Genomic DNA, 17,506 nt, shown 5'->3' with positions numbered 1-17,506 from the left:
TCCCTGCTCGGGCACAGTGAATATGAGGATTTATGGGGTGGCTGGCAGGACGCCTTCTTCCAGCTGCTGGGGTGGGATCTGTAAAACCTGTACATTAGACAGAAAGGCCAAGCGGCATGAAGATCTGTCCTGATCACCAAGGAAAACCAAAAAGCATTTGGTGACCCACTTAGGCTTAATTGCTTTTAGGCTCCTCTGCCATCTGTGGGAGCCAGGAGGTGAGCTCCGTTCTGCCCATTCATTCACACTAATTTTGTCTGGCGGCTCCATTCGCCCATGTCTCAAACACGAGGGCCTTCAAAAAGGCAAAGTCCCGTCTTCCACCTCTTGCTCTGTCGTGTACTTGTGGCTCCCAGACCTACAATGTTTTCCACGCTCCCTCCAGAGTTCAATCTGGCTGATTTGGCCACTGTAGTTAGTGGCCGGGTCTGTAAGTTGTTGCTGCACAAGGAGATGAGTCCTGCTGTAATAATAACTCCCATTCAGAGAGCACTTCGGGCTGAGCGGCCCACATTGTTTAGAGGCCGCTTTTCTAAAATCAGCCTCTTTATCTCATCGAACTTTGTGAAAATGACCAGCGGATCTGGGTGCACCCCCTCAATGACCTGGGAGGAGAACAGCCTTGAGGAAGGTTACGTTGGCAACCTGTTTCCTGAACTCCCATGGGAGAGGCTGCCGAAACCTCCAGTGTAGACCCAAATGAGAGTCAGCATATTAGCAGAAAAAGCTGGCTGCAGAAAAGCAGAGCAGAACTGGAGAGCCCCTTAGAAATCACCACGAAGGGTGATTTTCAAGTTGATTTCTCCCAGTAGAACTCCTTGAACAGACAAAATATAAGCCCAATAATTGACGTGGCCTCAGTCTCCCCCAGGCACCCCCCCTTCCTCCACTGTCGGCTCCTGGGCCCCCAGGGAACATTCTTTGAAAACTTCTGCAGGCCAACTTCCTCGTTTTTTCAGATACGAAAACGAAAATGGAGCTTCGGAGGCTAAGGGACCTGCTCTGTCAAAGGCAGACATCAAGAGGCAGGGACAGTGTGGTGTCCTAACAGGCCTCCTCAGAGGAGGTGGGACTTCAAAGGAGGTACGGGGATGACATTCTAGTTCCCCTTCATCGTCTTGATGTTAGTGCTTCCTCCTAAGTGGGGACCTCAGAGCATCGTCAGTTTGCTCCCTTTCTGGTTGGTTTCTCCCTGGCCACCTCCCTCCCGTCAGGGAGGATTCTCATCTTTCCTTGCTTTCTCCCTGAACACAGGTTGAGACTACTAGAGACCTTTCAAGGACACGCAGAATCAGCCACCCCAAAGCCTTTTCTCTTGTGAATCACAAAATAAACAGGCTTCCAGGGGACAGAGCCCAGGCCTTTGCAGATGGTTGGGGGGCACCTCTCACCGCCGGGTCCGTCCCTCCGTCCCCCCCCCTCCCCCCCCGCACAGCACTGGGCTCCTCTCTACCCGCTCCACCCTCGCCCAGGGGCTTCTCTTGTATATGTCAAATAAAAAAGCAAGCAGCATGAACCCAAACTGTCAGGATCCAAGAAAACTGGAAGATAGGCTGCTTGAAAAAGCGTTTTTGGAAGGCACGAGTCCTTTTGATGAACGTTTTTAGACTGACTGCTCACTATCCATCCATCACCAGTCCTTGTTTGCCTAGCAGGTCATTTATATGTGCCCAGAACCCCCGGGTAATGGGCATGCTGTAAAAATGAATGGCATAAGTAAATTAGCGCTTGAACTTGTCAGATAAATCCAGCTGAATTAGACGTACCTGAAGGCACTCAGTCTTGAAGAGCAAAGTGGAGCCTAATGACATAAGAAATGGGCTCTCTTTTCAGAAAAAGTGAAAAGAGGGAGGAAAACTCGCTCCAAAGGCATGAAAAAATTTGAGGAATAAGGGGAATCATGGTTGCACAATTAAGTCGTTGTTATTTTTCAGGCATTGTCTTCCAGCTGCCTTTTTCCATGGCCTCCATTCACCTTATATTTCTAGAACTCTCCATGGAGATTTGAATTCAGGTCTTTCCAAAAGTGGAGTCAGTGGCAATTACTGCAGATACCCCAAGGGAAGGGAAGGTTGCACCTCAAACAGTGACCCCTCAGAAAGGAGGAAGTAGCCCAGGTTTTCACATGGTCCTGTCTTACCTGATACGAGGTTCACATGCTTTGTGACTGACAAGCGAATGCTCGCTTCAAAGGAACCGCCGAGCTAAAGCCAGCCCAGAAGGTTCACATACTTTGAATGACAAGGTTCCAACCGGGTAGACATGTGAGCTAGAAACACACACACACACACACACACACACACACACACACACACACGTATGCAGCCACCCTTGGTTGAGACCCTATAAGATGCCTGGCACTGTTCTAAGTCCTTCATTTGCATTAACTGCTTTAATCCTCCCAACAGCCCTATAAACCATGTCCTATTAGCATCCTCATTGTAATGTGAAGAAATTGCTAATTTTAGACTCATAAAGACCACCTGATAAAACTGGTTTTCAAGGGTGGGGGGGGAAGAGAGAAAAAGTAGCAAACATTTAAAACATCTTGCACAATTACGGTAAAGTGTATTTAAAGCGGACATCTGCCCTCTTCCGCTGCATAAGTTTATGCAGTCAAGCTGGCCTAGGTCACATTACCCTTCTCTAGGTGTCTCACCGGGAAGATGACGTGTGACCTTGCAGTGTCCTACCTGGACAAGGCCAGAGATTCCTCAGCACCTACTGTGTGTGGAGGCTGCTTTACCAACTGCTGGGAAAACCAGTGGTGTGTGTCTGGATCTTACCTTCAATCTAGTCACGCTCAACACTAACACACACACTCACACTCTCCGGGGCACATCTCCCCGCCCTTCCTCCGCCCAGGGCTGGAGCGGGGGTGAGGTCAGCGAGGCCTCTCAGAGAGCAGGCGCCTCCTGCACGCCTCACTGGTCGCACCCTAACCCAGGCCCTGTCCCCTGCCTCCTAAACACACGCCACATGCCACAATTAAATACAACAAAACAGAGCATTCATGTTGTCAGATGAACAGACTATGGGGAAGGCACGTCTGTAGGTGGTGAAAGCGAGCGGGTCGGTGCAGGCTCATCGGTGAATTCTCGTTACCAAGCGGAGTCGCCGCGCCAGTGGGCCCGCAGCGGGAACATTCTGAGGAAGAGGAAATGACTTTGTTGCAGGAAAGCAGCTGAACAGGAAGAGCTCATTAAACTGGGTTTGGTGGGCAGGAAGGAGAGAGCAAAAGATTCCCCACAGCTATAGCAAGAATCTAAGGGCAGAAAGTGATGAGATCTGCAAAGAAGAGAGCCCCAGCCTCCCAGGTATTCCCAACTGTCAGTGCCTCCGAAGCCTGCTGCTGCTGAGCATCTCAGCACTCAAGGCGGCTCAGACACTCATTCATTCAGCAAATCCTTACGGGGCGTCAATCACCGCACTGTTGCTGGGGGTGCAGGGGTGACTGCAAAGCTCGGCTAGGTCCCAGCCTGCCAGGGACAGATCCCAGGCAGCACCAACAGGATCTCCTCCGTCAGAGGGCCCTAGTCTGAAATCTCCGGGAGGAAGTCTTTCCCCATTTAACCCCACATTCACTAATTCTGCTTCTCTTCAAAATTTACCTATGCAGTTTATCTTTTCTTTTTTTTTTTAAAGCAAAACCCCATTTGCCAGAATAATGCAAATTGAAGTCATTCTGAAATTAATAGTGGTCTCCATAAAAAACAAAACAAAACAAAAACCCACCAAATATCTTCCTTGGAAAAGGCTAGGAGAGCTGGGCTGAAACTTCAGGAGGGACAATTTACTTTGGAATGACTGTTCCCCTGCCCCGTGGTTGGAGATGAGACAGTTTGCATGGGATGAAGTTGAGACCATTTCTTGGTTGCCTCACGTGAAGCTAGGGAGGAGATGTGCTTTGTCCTAAATGCTGGGGATAAGGAAATGTAATTTAATATGGAACTTAACTGTGCAGTAGGGACTCGTGTTTAAAATACATACAAACTGATATAAATTCATAGAAGTGCAGAGTTGAGTACATTTGAAAGTTTTTTAGAGTTTAAAAACACGAAGGCTTTTTAGAGCTTAGAGAGTTTAGGCACGGCTCCAATTTAGTATTTTACTAATTCAGGATCGTACTAAGGTTGCAAGGCTCCTCCTGCACATGTGCGTATGCAAATTGTTGGACTACAATTTGGGGGAGGGATACAGATTCATTCCCAGTACTGCCTTGAATAATCCTTTTTTTTTTTTACACTAAGTCTATATAATGGCTTGTCTCACAGGAGAGAGCACTGGAATAGGCTAACTTTGTTGCTATAGAAGCTCAGATTGTGTCAGACAGTTTCCATCATCTGCCACAGAGCGTTGCTTGCAACGATCATGTTTTTTAATTGCTGCTCTTCTTGCTTCTTAATAGCAAATTATTGTTAGTTTTTTATCGTCATTATCAATTTAGTTTGTTGTGGGTTGTTTTGAACCCCACAGTATGTACTAATGAATATTTATGAATTTTTAGGCTATAATTTCCCAAAACTATTCTAGTATGTGTGCGCTGTGCTAAAGTATGAATCATCCACACCCTTATTACTAAAGCAGATGTATCCATATATCCCCCCCTAATTTGCTAATGTGAGAACATTTTACTAGTAATGTGTGCAGTGCATGGAATTTTAGCATGCAAATTACTTGCAATCTACCATCAAGGTATATCTAACACAAGTATTAAGTTATTTTATATTTGCAGGATATTGTTTTAAAATATAAAGAAGCAAACATATGAACTAATGGTTTAATCTTATTATATAAATTATCCACACTTAATGCTTTTTTTTTTTTTTTTGCCAGATTTTGATTATCTGGGGTAAGTCAAAATTGTGAATCATTACTCAAGGTCAGTATTCCCCAAACTGTGTCAGATGTTAATAGGTGTTCTGCAAATAATGGATTCTTTATGCAGATAAGTTGGCAGAAAGCGATATGTATTGTGTCCCTCTTTTAGAGATTTGCAAGGACCTTTAGCATATTGTGATATGCTAATTTTATGTGTCAACCGGCATAGGCCATGATAGCCAGACATTTGGTCAAATACTAGTCTGGATGTTGCTGTGAAGGTATTTTTGGATGAGATGAACATTTACATCAGTTTACTTGGAGTAAAGTAGGTTTCTCCATAATGTGCATGGGTGTGCAATTGGTTGAAGATCCTGAGAGGACCGACCTCCCCTGAGGAGGAGGGAACTCTGCCTGCAGACTGCCTTCGGACTCAAGCTGCAGCATCAACTCTTCTCTGGGTCTGCAGCCTAGTGGCCTACTTTGAAGGTTTTGTGTTTACCAGCCTCTACAATTATGTGAGCCAATTCCTAAAATAAATCTTTCTGTAGATGAGGGACAGCTAGAGAGATATACAGATAGAGACATATACATAGATACAGATAGATACATAGCTCTAGATATGTACTATGTGTATGTATATATGATAAAAATGTATAAATATACACTCTGTATTAGACCTCATGTCTAGATATATGGGAGGAGAGTATACACACACACACACACACACATCCTATTGGTTCTGTTTCTCCATAACTAATACACATGTTAAAGCTCTGAGAAGTTCTGCAATTTAACACACTACCTGAGCTGAGTGTTTTCCCAGTTTATTTAACCACAGAACATTTTTTTTTTTTTTTTAAATCCTCTCCTGAGGATATTTTTTCCATTGCTTTTCAGAGAGTGGAAGGGAGAGAGAGAGAGAAACATTGATTGGTTGCCTCCCACACGCGCCCTAACCAGGGCCGGGATTGAACCTGCTACCAAGGTATGTGCCCTTGGCCAGAATCGAACCCAGGACCCTTCAGTCTAGGGGCTGACGCTCTAACCACTGGGCCAAACCGGCTAGGGCCACAAAATATTTCTCCTATAACCCCTACTAATATCTCCAAATATAGCCTGGAAAATGCTTTTCTCAAGACTTTACCTTGGACAGAGGCTGATGTGTGCCCTATGTCAGCAAGATCGGACTCTCAGTCCACCTGATTCAGAAACTAATGCCGTAAGTATTGGAACAAAAGATCCCGCATGTCCCTTTCTCTGCACGTGGCGTGGGCAAATAACCCGTGTTATGCAGGCACCATGAGCCGCAACGCCCACTGTGGAGCCCGTCTCACACGCAGTGACGTCTGAGGAAAGTATGTCCCGGTGAAACAGACCCCATTCTGTGCTTCTGTAAAATGCTCCTTTGTGGACATTCCTGGGGACTGGAGAGTCACACTGAAACGTCACCCACTGCTGTGCACACAGCACAAGGCAATGCACGAATGGCAGGGAGCCCAACAAGGAAGGCCGGCTCAGGCTCCGGCTCCCAGAAGGCCTCATGCCTCCTTCGTCTCTTATTGCCCCTTCTCGAATGTGTTTCTTCAAATGGTCCTCACTAGTCCCAAATGGTCCTTCAGATCTTATCCTAGAAGCCACCTCCTCCAGGAAGCCTTTTCTGACTACATCCCCACCCCGGACCCACCAGGTCCGCCACCTCTTCCCTGCCACAGGCAAACACCGCGCACCTCTCTCGGCGCTGAGTGCACGCGTTTATTCAGCAGCGCCTGTCTTCCCTACAAGGCTGCGAGCCCATAACAGGGGACACTTCCAGCTTCTTGTCTCTGCAGCCCTAGTGCCTGGTGACCGGTGAGAACTCCAAGTGCAGGACCAAGCGATTAATGGGGAACTTCCTTCTCCCTAATTTTCCTCATGATTCTATGTAAATTTCCTTTCTTTGTAGCCAACTCTGAGTACTTTTCTCTACTCTGATCTCTCTCTAAAGATCTTTCCTCTTTCAACCTTAAAAAGAAATCTGTGCTGAGTCCATGAAATGTTCATGTTTGTGTGTGTGTATATACATATATGTGTATACACACACACACCTATATACATGCTTACATGCACACACACATATATCTGTACACTCACACACTCTTGCAAATAATAACAAAAACAATCATTTACCAAGCACAAGAGTGTGAAGAGAGATGGGGAATGCAGGGGGCAGTAGGTATATGGAATGGGAGAGGCTGACTCCAATTCCAGCTGATACCATTTTTTTTGGGGGGGGGGGGTGTCAAGTAAAATTGTGCAGTTTTCAAACCTATAAAAAGAAAAGCAGAGGCTCAGTTTAATTCTAGGATCGGTTCCTCCCTCCCCCCAGGTGACATTTACCCAGCCCTGGTGCTACACTTCAGTGCTTACACTGAAAATGGGTTTCTCTCCCAAGAATGATCACAAAAGCAGTAAGAAAAATAATGCATCATTTCAGGAAATGTGGCCGGTTATTTAGAAGGGGTGTGTATGTAAGGATTGAAGGTGAGGGTGGCACCCCGTGGACACCTGGCCCACTCCCTCTCTGTGCACCCTCCATCATCCCCTATGGACCCTCAACCACTCACACTCAGTCTCCCTTTGCAAGGAGGGGCCAGAATGGCAAAGATCTTGGAGCTGACACAGGCTCACTGTCTCCTTCCAGCCTTATCCCGAGGACGAAAACCTGTATCATTCTAAATAGTGTTATTTGAAAAAGTTGCCAAAGTGAGTTATCCCCAGACAAGACACAAAAGTAGGGCTCTCTCATGAATCCCTCTCCCTGGCCCTGGTCCCCATTAAGTCTACAGGGAAGTCTCCTCCAATCTAGTCCTGGTGTAGAAGACCCAAGACATGGAGAAGCTAAGGCATCTCTAGCTGATAGGAAAGCTCAAACATGAACAAGCAGTTCCCTAATAACAAGTGTCCCTTCCCACTCCCCGTCTCACCCACCACCAGCCACTCGAGACTAGGAAAAACTATGCCAGAATTTCTAAAATATGTTAAATAAATTTTCACATTTTCAAGAATCTGGGCTCCCTATCACGAGGCTTTATTTTTGGTACACTAAATGGGTATTGAATCACAGAAAAACTATGGGAACTATTTTTTAATTTCCCAGCAGGCCAGAGCATGCTTACCCTAGCATCCATGCATATTAGCTCATTGATAACCCCTTAATTAGGAGCAGGCCACCTGCTAAACTGAATTGAAACTCCTTGACAGGATCCAGAATTACTGAAAGACAGGATGCCTTTATCAAAAATGGCTCTCCCAAAACACCCTGTCCCATTGATGAAAACATATGGAAGAACACCTCTCCAGACTCAGAGCCCAGGCAGGTCACACGACCTCTCACTACACATGCATAAAGTTTCCACTCAGTACAACGGGATGCTCCACCTAGGGCAGGACACACACGGTGCCATTTCTAAACAGTGGGAGATAAAGGTAGGGCCACCAGAAGCCGCAAAAACCCAAGGTGCAAAAACATGCTTGGGCTTACTTGATACAAATGCGTCCTTCGGCTTCTCAGAGGAGCCACCTGAAGATCCACTTAAAACCCTTGGCTTGGGAGCTCCTGGTTGCTTGACTGCCCTAGTCAATTAAAATTCTAATCTATTTTTTTTTATCTCCATAGAGTGTGTGTGTGTGTGTGGGGGGGGAGTAATAACCAACACATGAGTCTATTTGAAATCGTTTTATGAATTTTAATCATAGCAAATGTGTTTTAACAGTAGTCATAAAATCAACATTACCACATATACAAAGGACAAGACACCAGTTTGGCATACAAAAATACCATGTATTAAAATTGGGTTCATTGGAAAAACGCAGGACTTGCTAAGACACCATCTACAACAGAGAAAGCAAGCAAGAGTGCTTTTAAGACATTCAGATTTATAAACAGCAGCTTGATATCCCCCTTATGAAGTCAATATTTGGCAACATTTGGACAATATTTTCTACACAGCCCAGCAGCTCATTTATCTGTAGGGCGATTCAGCCCTTTAAAACAAAAGCTCCTAAAATAAATAATCCACATAATTGTAAATGAAACATGTCAAGGACTTGAGTGAGCAGCCTCCGAGCAGCATTAATCTAGCCGTCTGACTGCAGTATTAGTTCTCAGGAGGCCGGGAACCCACCGGTGGAGCCGTAAGGGCAGGAGCCCCGCGGAGCAGCGGCGGGGCCTGTGTTCATAACCACCCCGCGCTGGAACCAGCCTCCCACCTGCACTGTCAAGGGAGGCAAACAGGAACAAGTGGGGGGAGGAAAAACACAGTAAGTGACAACAACCAGATAGAAACCGAAATATTCTCGAAAGGGTCTTCCCGAGAGCATCAACCTGCTCAAGCCAGGGTACATCCGCACGTCCAGGCATTGCATCCCAGCTAAGAGGCTGTGACTGGAGTTTGTGGACTCAGCAGCCAACTCTGGAGCAGCCTTGCAGTTGCCCAGCGCGCTGACAACCCCGTGGGGCCTCCACGGACCCTCGCCTCAGCTGAGCACATTCCCTTTGTCTTCGACTTAAAACATCCGCAACTGAATTTGGGAGGCCACACTGGAATGACAAAGCTGTGCTTGGCCACTATTCTCAACAGTCGTGTTTCTTTCTTCAGCTGGTTTTGCCGTCACTGACCTCCAGCTCCTGTACAATTTGCTTCGGAGCTGCAATCCCATGACATTTCCTTCCCTTTTGTGCAAGTATTTTCTCACTCTCTAGACAGATCCGTCCATCTTTTGTTATAAACCCAAGGTCACCACTCCATCTCTCCCATGCCAGATCTACTTAATAGTTAGGTTATCCCTCGGTCAGGAAAACCCGAACAGGAATTGTGCGAATGAGTGTAAGCAAGATACCCGCGAATCCACCCTCCCACTGTTTAAACAGAGGTGACATCAATGCCAGCTCGTTCCCCTTAAGGGGCATTTGCCTCATCTATTCCCCTTACAGCTCAGGCTCCTTCACACCATCATAGCCAACTTTCTACTTTTGGATTCTCAAAAAGCAAATGTCAAATTAAAAGCTGAGCACGCCTCTGGAAAACTCTTGTCAGAACAGCCCAGTCACTCCCACCCCAGGGAGGTCACAGACTTCCCCACGGGCTGCCAGCCCTGCATCCGAGGTGATGAGTTCAGAGCCGCGTTTCAGAACAGGAGCAGCTATAGAAAACACCCCCAGGAAAACAAAGCCAACACACACTGCTGCAGACTTCAAGAGACCCCTCAGGACTTGGCCACAAATATTACTGATTGTCCCTAAAAGGATCATAATATGAATAGTATCAAAAACCTTAGACTAGAATAATAAAGTCTAGCAAACAAGATGAGTGTTTTCAAGCACCACTACACCATAAGTGAGATATACACAGTGGGATATCCCAGGCAGTGAATCCTGGAAAAAGAAACCACACGCACACAAGAAAAAACAAGGAGCATTGGCTCGACAGTGCAAGGAAACCTGTGCAGAAAAATCAGAGCCGCAGTCTAAGAGTTCAGGAAAAACGGTGCTCTACCCAAGACCACATCAGCAAAGCCAAACAAGAAGCCATTTTTGGAAGACAGAAATAAATTAAATGCCCCACCTGCTTATGTTCTTCAATCATCAATAGCTTTCCAATAAAATGTATGCAGAACCCACCCCTTCATAGATTTGAAAAGTCTCAACAGTCACATAGACGTTCACAAAAGTGGATGGTTTGACATAATGTAGGCAGCCAGTAGAACTTGTTAAAATATTGACATCTAAATTCAACATTATATAACACAAATTGGAAAATATGACGTTTTTACTAGATTTTTTTAACTCGTATTACTGCTAAATCGTGTATCTACATATAGATCTATACTTATACTTGAATCAATCATCAGAAAGATCAATGGCTTGAGTATACACTTATTTTTAAGAAGTGCCTCATGTTTAACAAAATTCAGCAACTGATGAGCACTTTTGAAACAGGCTACTGTTTTCAAAGCAGTTACCGAGTGAGCCTGACTGTCTCATTCCTTCTTGGAGTCGGAGTTTTGAGGGTGATATTTCACTGAGACTGCTGGAGGAGATAAGGAACATCTTTTCCTCTAGGTCCAGGATGACAGAGCAACTGACAGATGACTTGTCTTGTGTGGAAACAAAATGCTGACGGGACAGCAGCAGCATTTTTCGCAGAGAAGAGAAGAATTCAAATGTTTTGCATATCTCTCCTCTCATACCAAAAACCTTTGGACCTCTACCTTCCTTGTAAAAGAAAAACTATCATTTTGGCAAAAAAATAAAAATTAGTAATTTTTAAAAAACAAGCTAAAAAAAGAACAATCAGTGTCCACTGATGAGTTGGGGGGGGGGGGGCAGACCTCGATTCTGCTATATGGAGGCAAATGCATTTGGTTTATGTCATATTCGAAAACAATAAAAGCACACTACCCAATTTTGAAACAACATGAGTTTTCAAATAAAGCTATGGGAACTCTTTAAATCAAACTCTAGACTGGAATAAATACTGTACTATCAGGAAGAATCTGGTCTTTCTATGATTATATATGTGTGTGTGTGTGTGTGTGTGTGTGCATGTGTGTGTGTATAAAATCGAACTGAATTTCCTGCTTCCCTTTACTCACTTAAAAAAGCAATCTCAGTAACTTCCATGAGCAATGTTTTTTAATGTTTTTAAAAAAAGTGTCTGTGCCAGGCTGCAAATCTTCAATTCTTTCAATGATAACAAAAATAAAAAAAAACAAGACTAAAACAATGTCAAATCTGACTCTAAAAATAGTTCCTATGTTTTAGTCTGGCAACTGAAAGATGACGCCCACATATGCCCACACCACATACAATGACAAGCTGGCTGACTTCAAGGGCAAACAAAAACACTCTACAAGCTCTGTGAAACATGCTTGCTCTTACACCCCACACCTTACTGATGCAGCAGTGAAGTCTGGATAAGATGTTGGAAGTGAAGAGGGATTTCATCAGGCTTTTATTTGTCAGTAACATTTACCTTTAGGCCACAAGACCCTGAACACATTTTCACAGTTACAGCTCATGCATAACTTGCAAGTCGAACGTTTTACAGCTACTGTCTAACTACTATTTTTGGACAATAGATTCACATGCAGCTAATGATCCCAGAAAAGGGGCTTCATAAAGCACTTTTTAAGCTTCACAGATCGTGCTTTGACCCAAAGTATCGAAGTAATAATCCCAAAGGGCAATCAATGAATTTTTACTGTCATACTTGAGATCATGTATTTTTTAAGCCCAGAAAAGTTTTTATTTTTTTTAGCCAACTGCATGTAACTATCAAACCATAAACTGCCTTCTTAGCCTTACTCCGTTACTCCTAACACTGTGATGCTAGATACCATTGCACAACCATCCAGAATTGTGCTGTCCAATGTGTTAGCCGCTAACCACATGAGTAACTACATTTAAATAACTTAAAATTAAATACTAAAACACAAAATCCAGTAACTCGGGCAAACTCACCCCATTTCAACTGCCCAATAGCCAGCCTGGCTAGTGGCTGCTGTATCGGACCACACAGGATACATAACATTTCCATCATCACAGAAAGTCCTACTGAACTGTGCCAAGTTCTAGAAGATCCCGAGGGCTGCACCCGCATCAGTTTAACCTTCAAGGCATCCACTCTTCAGTCATGCGCAAGATTAAACTTAATTATATATTTAAGGAAAATAGCTTATAGCTTTCAGATCATAAAGTATGACTGGAACTGAGAACTGATTCGCCTTTTCATCACAACTTATGCCCCAGGTCACTGTACAAAAATGTTCCGAAGACAATTATTTTTGATAGATTACTTGGCTCTACTTAACATTTTAAGCATTCTCTTGCTTATGTCAAGTTCATTAATAAAGATGAAAATTCATGCTTCTTATAGTTGACTATTTACACAACACTCACTGTCCTTTACACAGAAGGGGAGAAGGAGGGTTCGGAACCAATGGTTTGCGATTTAAAAAAATTCTTCGAATTCCATGGTTTCCTTTAAACGTCTATACTCATCCCCCAAATCAACCCTCCTTTCATTTCCCAGAGAGGTAGATGCTAACGAAAATGACTATAGAAATCTACAAAAGAAAAAAATCTTTAAAGCAAGAGTTGAGTTGGTAAAGGGTATTCATCCACCCTGAAGATCATGCGCAGCCCAAAAGAATTGTAGACAGGCCTGGGAAGGATAAGAGGAAACAGCAGTGCAAAGTTCTTGTCTCCCTTTTGCTGCAGTAATTCAAGCTGCCACGCAGCTCTGTAAGTCTGTGGGCCTCAATGGACTCATCTACAAAGTGAAGCCACCAGAGGTTGCTTTCAGCTCTAACTTTCTGTGCTTTCAGTTGTGATTTTTTTTTTTCATTGATGTGCAACTGTAAATTCTGGCCGATTGTGCCACTGGACTTTGGTCACATGGGGAAGATGAGTTGTTGGTGTTATGGGTTCACGCCAGAAGAGGCCAGAGCAATGCTAAATGACATTAAAACATCAAGTCTATAAAAATTCTACCTGGCAAGCTGAGACATCAGACACACACACACACACGAATGCACACCCCAACAAACAGGTGCACAAGTAACTGTAGGCAGAATGCATTCAAACAGTGTTTCTTGTGTCAGTAAGACTCACACAGAAAATTCTGATTTTGGTTGTTATTGTTACCCTAGGTCGTAAAGTCAGGAATCTATCATGGAGCTGATTACTTCTGCACTGCTTAATTGCAGCTGTAGCATCGGATTGTTTTTAAGTAAAAGTTACATGAATATTTTTACTCAGTATTTTTACACTAAGAAACACAGGATGCTGTACTGTCACACATTAGTGTCTGTATATAACCTACTTAACACATAGAAGTCTATCAAACACTACACTACACGGCCGGTCATTTCTTACTGTACATAAACATATTTAGATATCATTTACAAAATTAATTGGAACATGGCATAGCTTAAAACTGCAAGGGTAAAGTCCATTTGAAATGTAGTGTTCTTAATGCAACATTTCTGTGGGTTTCTTTTTCCCCCCCAAGAGGAATAGAAATTGGGTCAGACACGCATTACAGCAGCCTGGTTGAGTTGGAGAAACTGACACTAACCCAACAGTATATTATGTTACATAATAGAGGATAGCATTTAGCTAATATGATACCTAAATTATTAATACCAAATAAATCCTAGATTCGTTGTATAATGCCCAATAGCTTACACGGTAAAATGGCATTTTAACCTAATTTCTAGTTTGAGCTTTCAAATACATTTCCTAAAGGTCTTATGAAAATTTTGCAAGATTTGAAAAACCAGAGTTCATATTTTTGTATTGAATCCTCACACCAATGAACAGAGTTAGCTTTGGATTCTAGTCCTTATCTTGTCATTTTTCATAATTTCCATCTCTTTAATGTGCATATTTTGTGCTGCTTAAAGGTCATAGTTAGCATATAAGTAAATTAAATTGTCTCCATCTTACGGGGTTATTTCTAGCCTTGCTTTTTGGAGCCAGTCACTGCTTATCTTTCTCTCCCTTATTTTCATGGATTCAATGGAACATAAACATATATCTTTATGAGAGGAGTCTCTGTCACATACCACTTGCTTCGTGGATGCCATAAAAGAAATTAAAAGAGAACTGTAAAGCTCACAGCTATTTCTGCATGTGCACTCACCCAGCATAGGAATTCGGCATTCAATACTAATACTAGCAGATCTTTCTTCGTGAGCATCTACAGACCATTGCACACTTAGGAATATTTGAGAATTTAGGACAAACTGGTCCATTTGAATTGAGAATGTGAGTTGTTGGTTTACCCTGCCACTCTTCTCACTAAAAACATATTTCAATATACAAGAGATATTCTTACTTATACAACAAGAGGAAATTGGAATTCTGAAAGGTTTAACTCTCATAGAACAATAATAGCTTTCAAAAAACAACCGTGGTCTATTAAAATGCCAGTCCAGGTTTGACATCGGTTAACAACACTCATGACTATTACAATACCCCCAAACTGAGAAAAAAGACAGACTCTGTTCCTCTCTATTTGTGCCTCACAGAACATGGGACTTGAACTCGCGAACAGGAACAAGTGGGTGGGCCACTGGGTGGGTCCCGGTGCCCAGGAGGCGGCCACCGATTCAGACCCTGGACTCATTCATGCCCACCAAGTCTTCCAACCAGGATTCTTCTGAAAAGATTCAAAACCTGAGGTAAATCAAATTACACACACACACACACACACAAATACACAGTATTTACAGTTAGAATTCTTACTTTGTGAGATGGCTTGAGAAAAATTGGCATATAGTTTTCCTGTGGGACTAGGCATTTCTCATCATTACTCAGCTTATTGCTCCCCTGTTGGGCTTTCAATTTAATAAACACGTATCGAGCTCTAATTACAAGGGAAGAAAAATGAAGGAACACGACAAAACACAACACATTGGAAACACTTGCTCAAATATTTTCTTCCAAGAATGACGGTCCACTTAACTTACTTTAATTCAGGTGCCATTCAAAAAGTATAAAAAGGCTTAGCAACTAAGTGAAGACTGGGTCTCTTTTTAAAAAGGAAGGAGACCAGCACTGCGTGGCGTCGCTGAATTCGTCGTGGATTCTCAGGTTGATTTCTACTTGCAGACACGGCATCTTTGTTTTAATCTACCACATTTAGAGAAGATCACATTGTATGCACTTGCACAGCTCAACATCTAAGTAGAATATGTCTATCTCGTCACGTGATTTTGAAAAAAATCATAAATTACAGTCCATTTAATAAATGACTACGAGGATGCATGCAATCGTCTTCGAAGCTGCTGCCACCAACGCTCAGAGCGACCTGCCTGGCATCTTGTCGAGACCTCACATCCTGCCCGTCCTGTTGGTCTCGGGGTTAATCAAGTAGCAGCCCAGAGGCCAGCATTCGGCACCAAAGGATCAGAGTCGCCCTCATCTTCTCACTTCTGTCCCATCACCAACACCTGCTCAGCCCCTCGTTGGCGCCCACCAGAGACGTCCCCGCAGCCCCCCTCAGCCACAGGATATCACAGTGAAGCGCTTAGAAATGCAAGACATGTTGTGCAGCACAATGCCCAGGAGGAAGACCAGGACGCAGGCCACCAGGATGACAGTGCACACGCCCGACCAGGTGGAGCTTTTCACCACGCCCCGCCGGTCGGGCTCCTCCTCCGCCGCCTCCTGGGGGGCCCCGCCTTGCAGGGGCTGCTGCTCCGCTGGGATGGTCACCACGGTGACAGGCTTCTGCTGGCTGCCGGGCAGCAGGCGGCAGCCCATGTCTCCGGGCAGCAGCGCTCGCTCCTTGGCGATGGGCAGGGGCAGCATGTAGCACCCGTTGCTGGGAAGTTTGATGAACACCGGGGTGTGCTCGGAGGCGTGCGGGATGGCGATGACCGACAGGACCTCGGGGTCGTCGGGGAGCTGCGACACGGAGAAGCCCGGAGGCAGCTTGGTGATGCCCCGGCACCAAGGGCACCTCACGTCCTTCTGGCTGGTCCTCATCTGCTGCAGGCACACGGAGCAGCAGGTGTGCTTGCAGTCCAGCAGCTTGGGCCGCCGCCGGGGGCTGTAGTAGTTGAAGCAGATCTGACACTCCAGCAGCGAATCCTGCGAGAGCGTCTCCATCGTGGGCCGCGAGCGGGGCAAGGCCCGGGGAAGGCACGTGTCCTCAGGGGCCACCGCTCAGGCGCCTTTCTTCTCCGGGTCTGTCCAAGGTCGCGAGCTGATCGGGGAGCTCACAGGCATCGAGCATACTCGGGTGCGTTCATTTCTGAAGGACACAAAAAATGCACACAAGGTTAGTTACTTCAGGCAAGCCGAGACGGAGGCGTATCTGATGGACTCATGCCACTGCTCAAAAGTCTTGAGAGTAGGTCAAAAACATAAAAATGACCACCCGCGAGACTAGAGCTCCTGTAATGTCCAGGGGCAGGTGAACGGCCTGTCTCAGGCAGCTGGTCATGGGGAGTATTTTGCTCATTTCTAGAGAAACAAGCGCCTCTGGGGTATATGGGTGCACAGTGCCCCCATATTTCATAAAAGGGGAAGTCGGCTGTTGGTTTTGGGTACTTCAGTGGACCTGATTAATATTCTAATATCCCAGAGAAATTCTCTTGCTTCCCATAAGTTTGGAGCATTTTCTGAAAGTAAATTTCTTTCCTTCCATCTTCTGACTTCCTTTTCCTGACTCTACTCACCCTCCTGTAGGTATTTATTTATTGCCAAATGCAGGCAACTTTATAATCTAGGGGCTTTGTGTAGGTGACTCACCACTTTGTGTGGGTTAGGGCTGTTCCTCTCTCATAGGTCATTAGAATGACACCGAGAAAGCACACGCAGGCATCTGTTATCTTTTCCATCAAATCGTACTAACCGAGGTAATCCTTGTCAATTCGTTTTTAAAGAGACAAAACCAAAACAAGACACAGAAAATAAGACGCCACCACCAAAACCACCAGCAGCAATGAAGCTTCAGGCAGCCAGGGTCACAAAGGCACACAGGATCACGAATATTTTTCAGGCAGTTCTAGTCATTTCATTCCTGTTCAGGCTTTCACCAAGTAACATGACCACAAGCAACGACTATTAATTAACTGATGGCCTAATCAAGCATTATCCAGTGAAAGGTGGTCAGAAGACTAGCAGGCA

At 44.7% G+C, this 17,506-nt stretch overlaps 1 protein-coding gene across 6 annotated transcripts in view; it reads right to left on the bottom strand.

Moving 5' to 3' along the window:
• Nucleotides 1-11,813: 11,813 nt before the first annotated feature.
• Nucleotides 11,814-17,506, bottom strand: part of RNF152 (ring finger protein 152) — a 67,692-nt gene continuing 61,999 nt past the window's right edge. For all 6 annotated transcript variants that reach the window (XM_081150218.1, XM_081150221.1, XM_081150217.1 and 3 more), the window contains exon 2: nt 11,814-16,628. In XM_081150218.1, the coding sequence (XP_081006344.1) occupies nt 15,872-16,483 (612 nt within the window). In that variant the 5' untranslated portion in view covers nt 16,484-16,628 and the 3' untranslated portion in view covers nt 11,814-15,871. The remainder of the gene's footprint in view (nt 16,629-17,506) is intronic.

This window comes from Miniopterus schreibersii, assembly GCF_964146895.1.
Source record: "Miniopterus schreibersii genome assembly, chromosome: 10".
Taxonomy (NCBI): Eukaryota; Metazoa; Chordata; class Mammalia; order Chiroptera; family Miniopteridae; genus Miniopterus; species Miniopterus schreibersii.
Note: the sequence above shows the minus strand (reverse complement) of the source record. Positions and strands in the feature narration are given on the sequence as shown.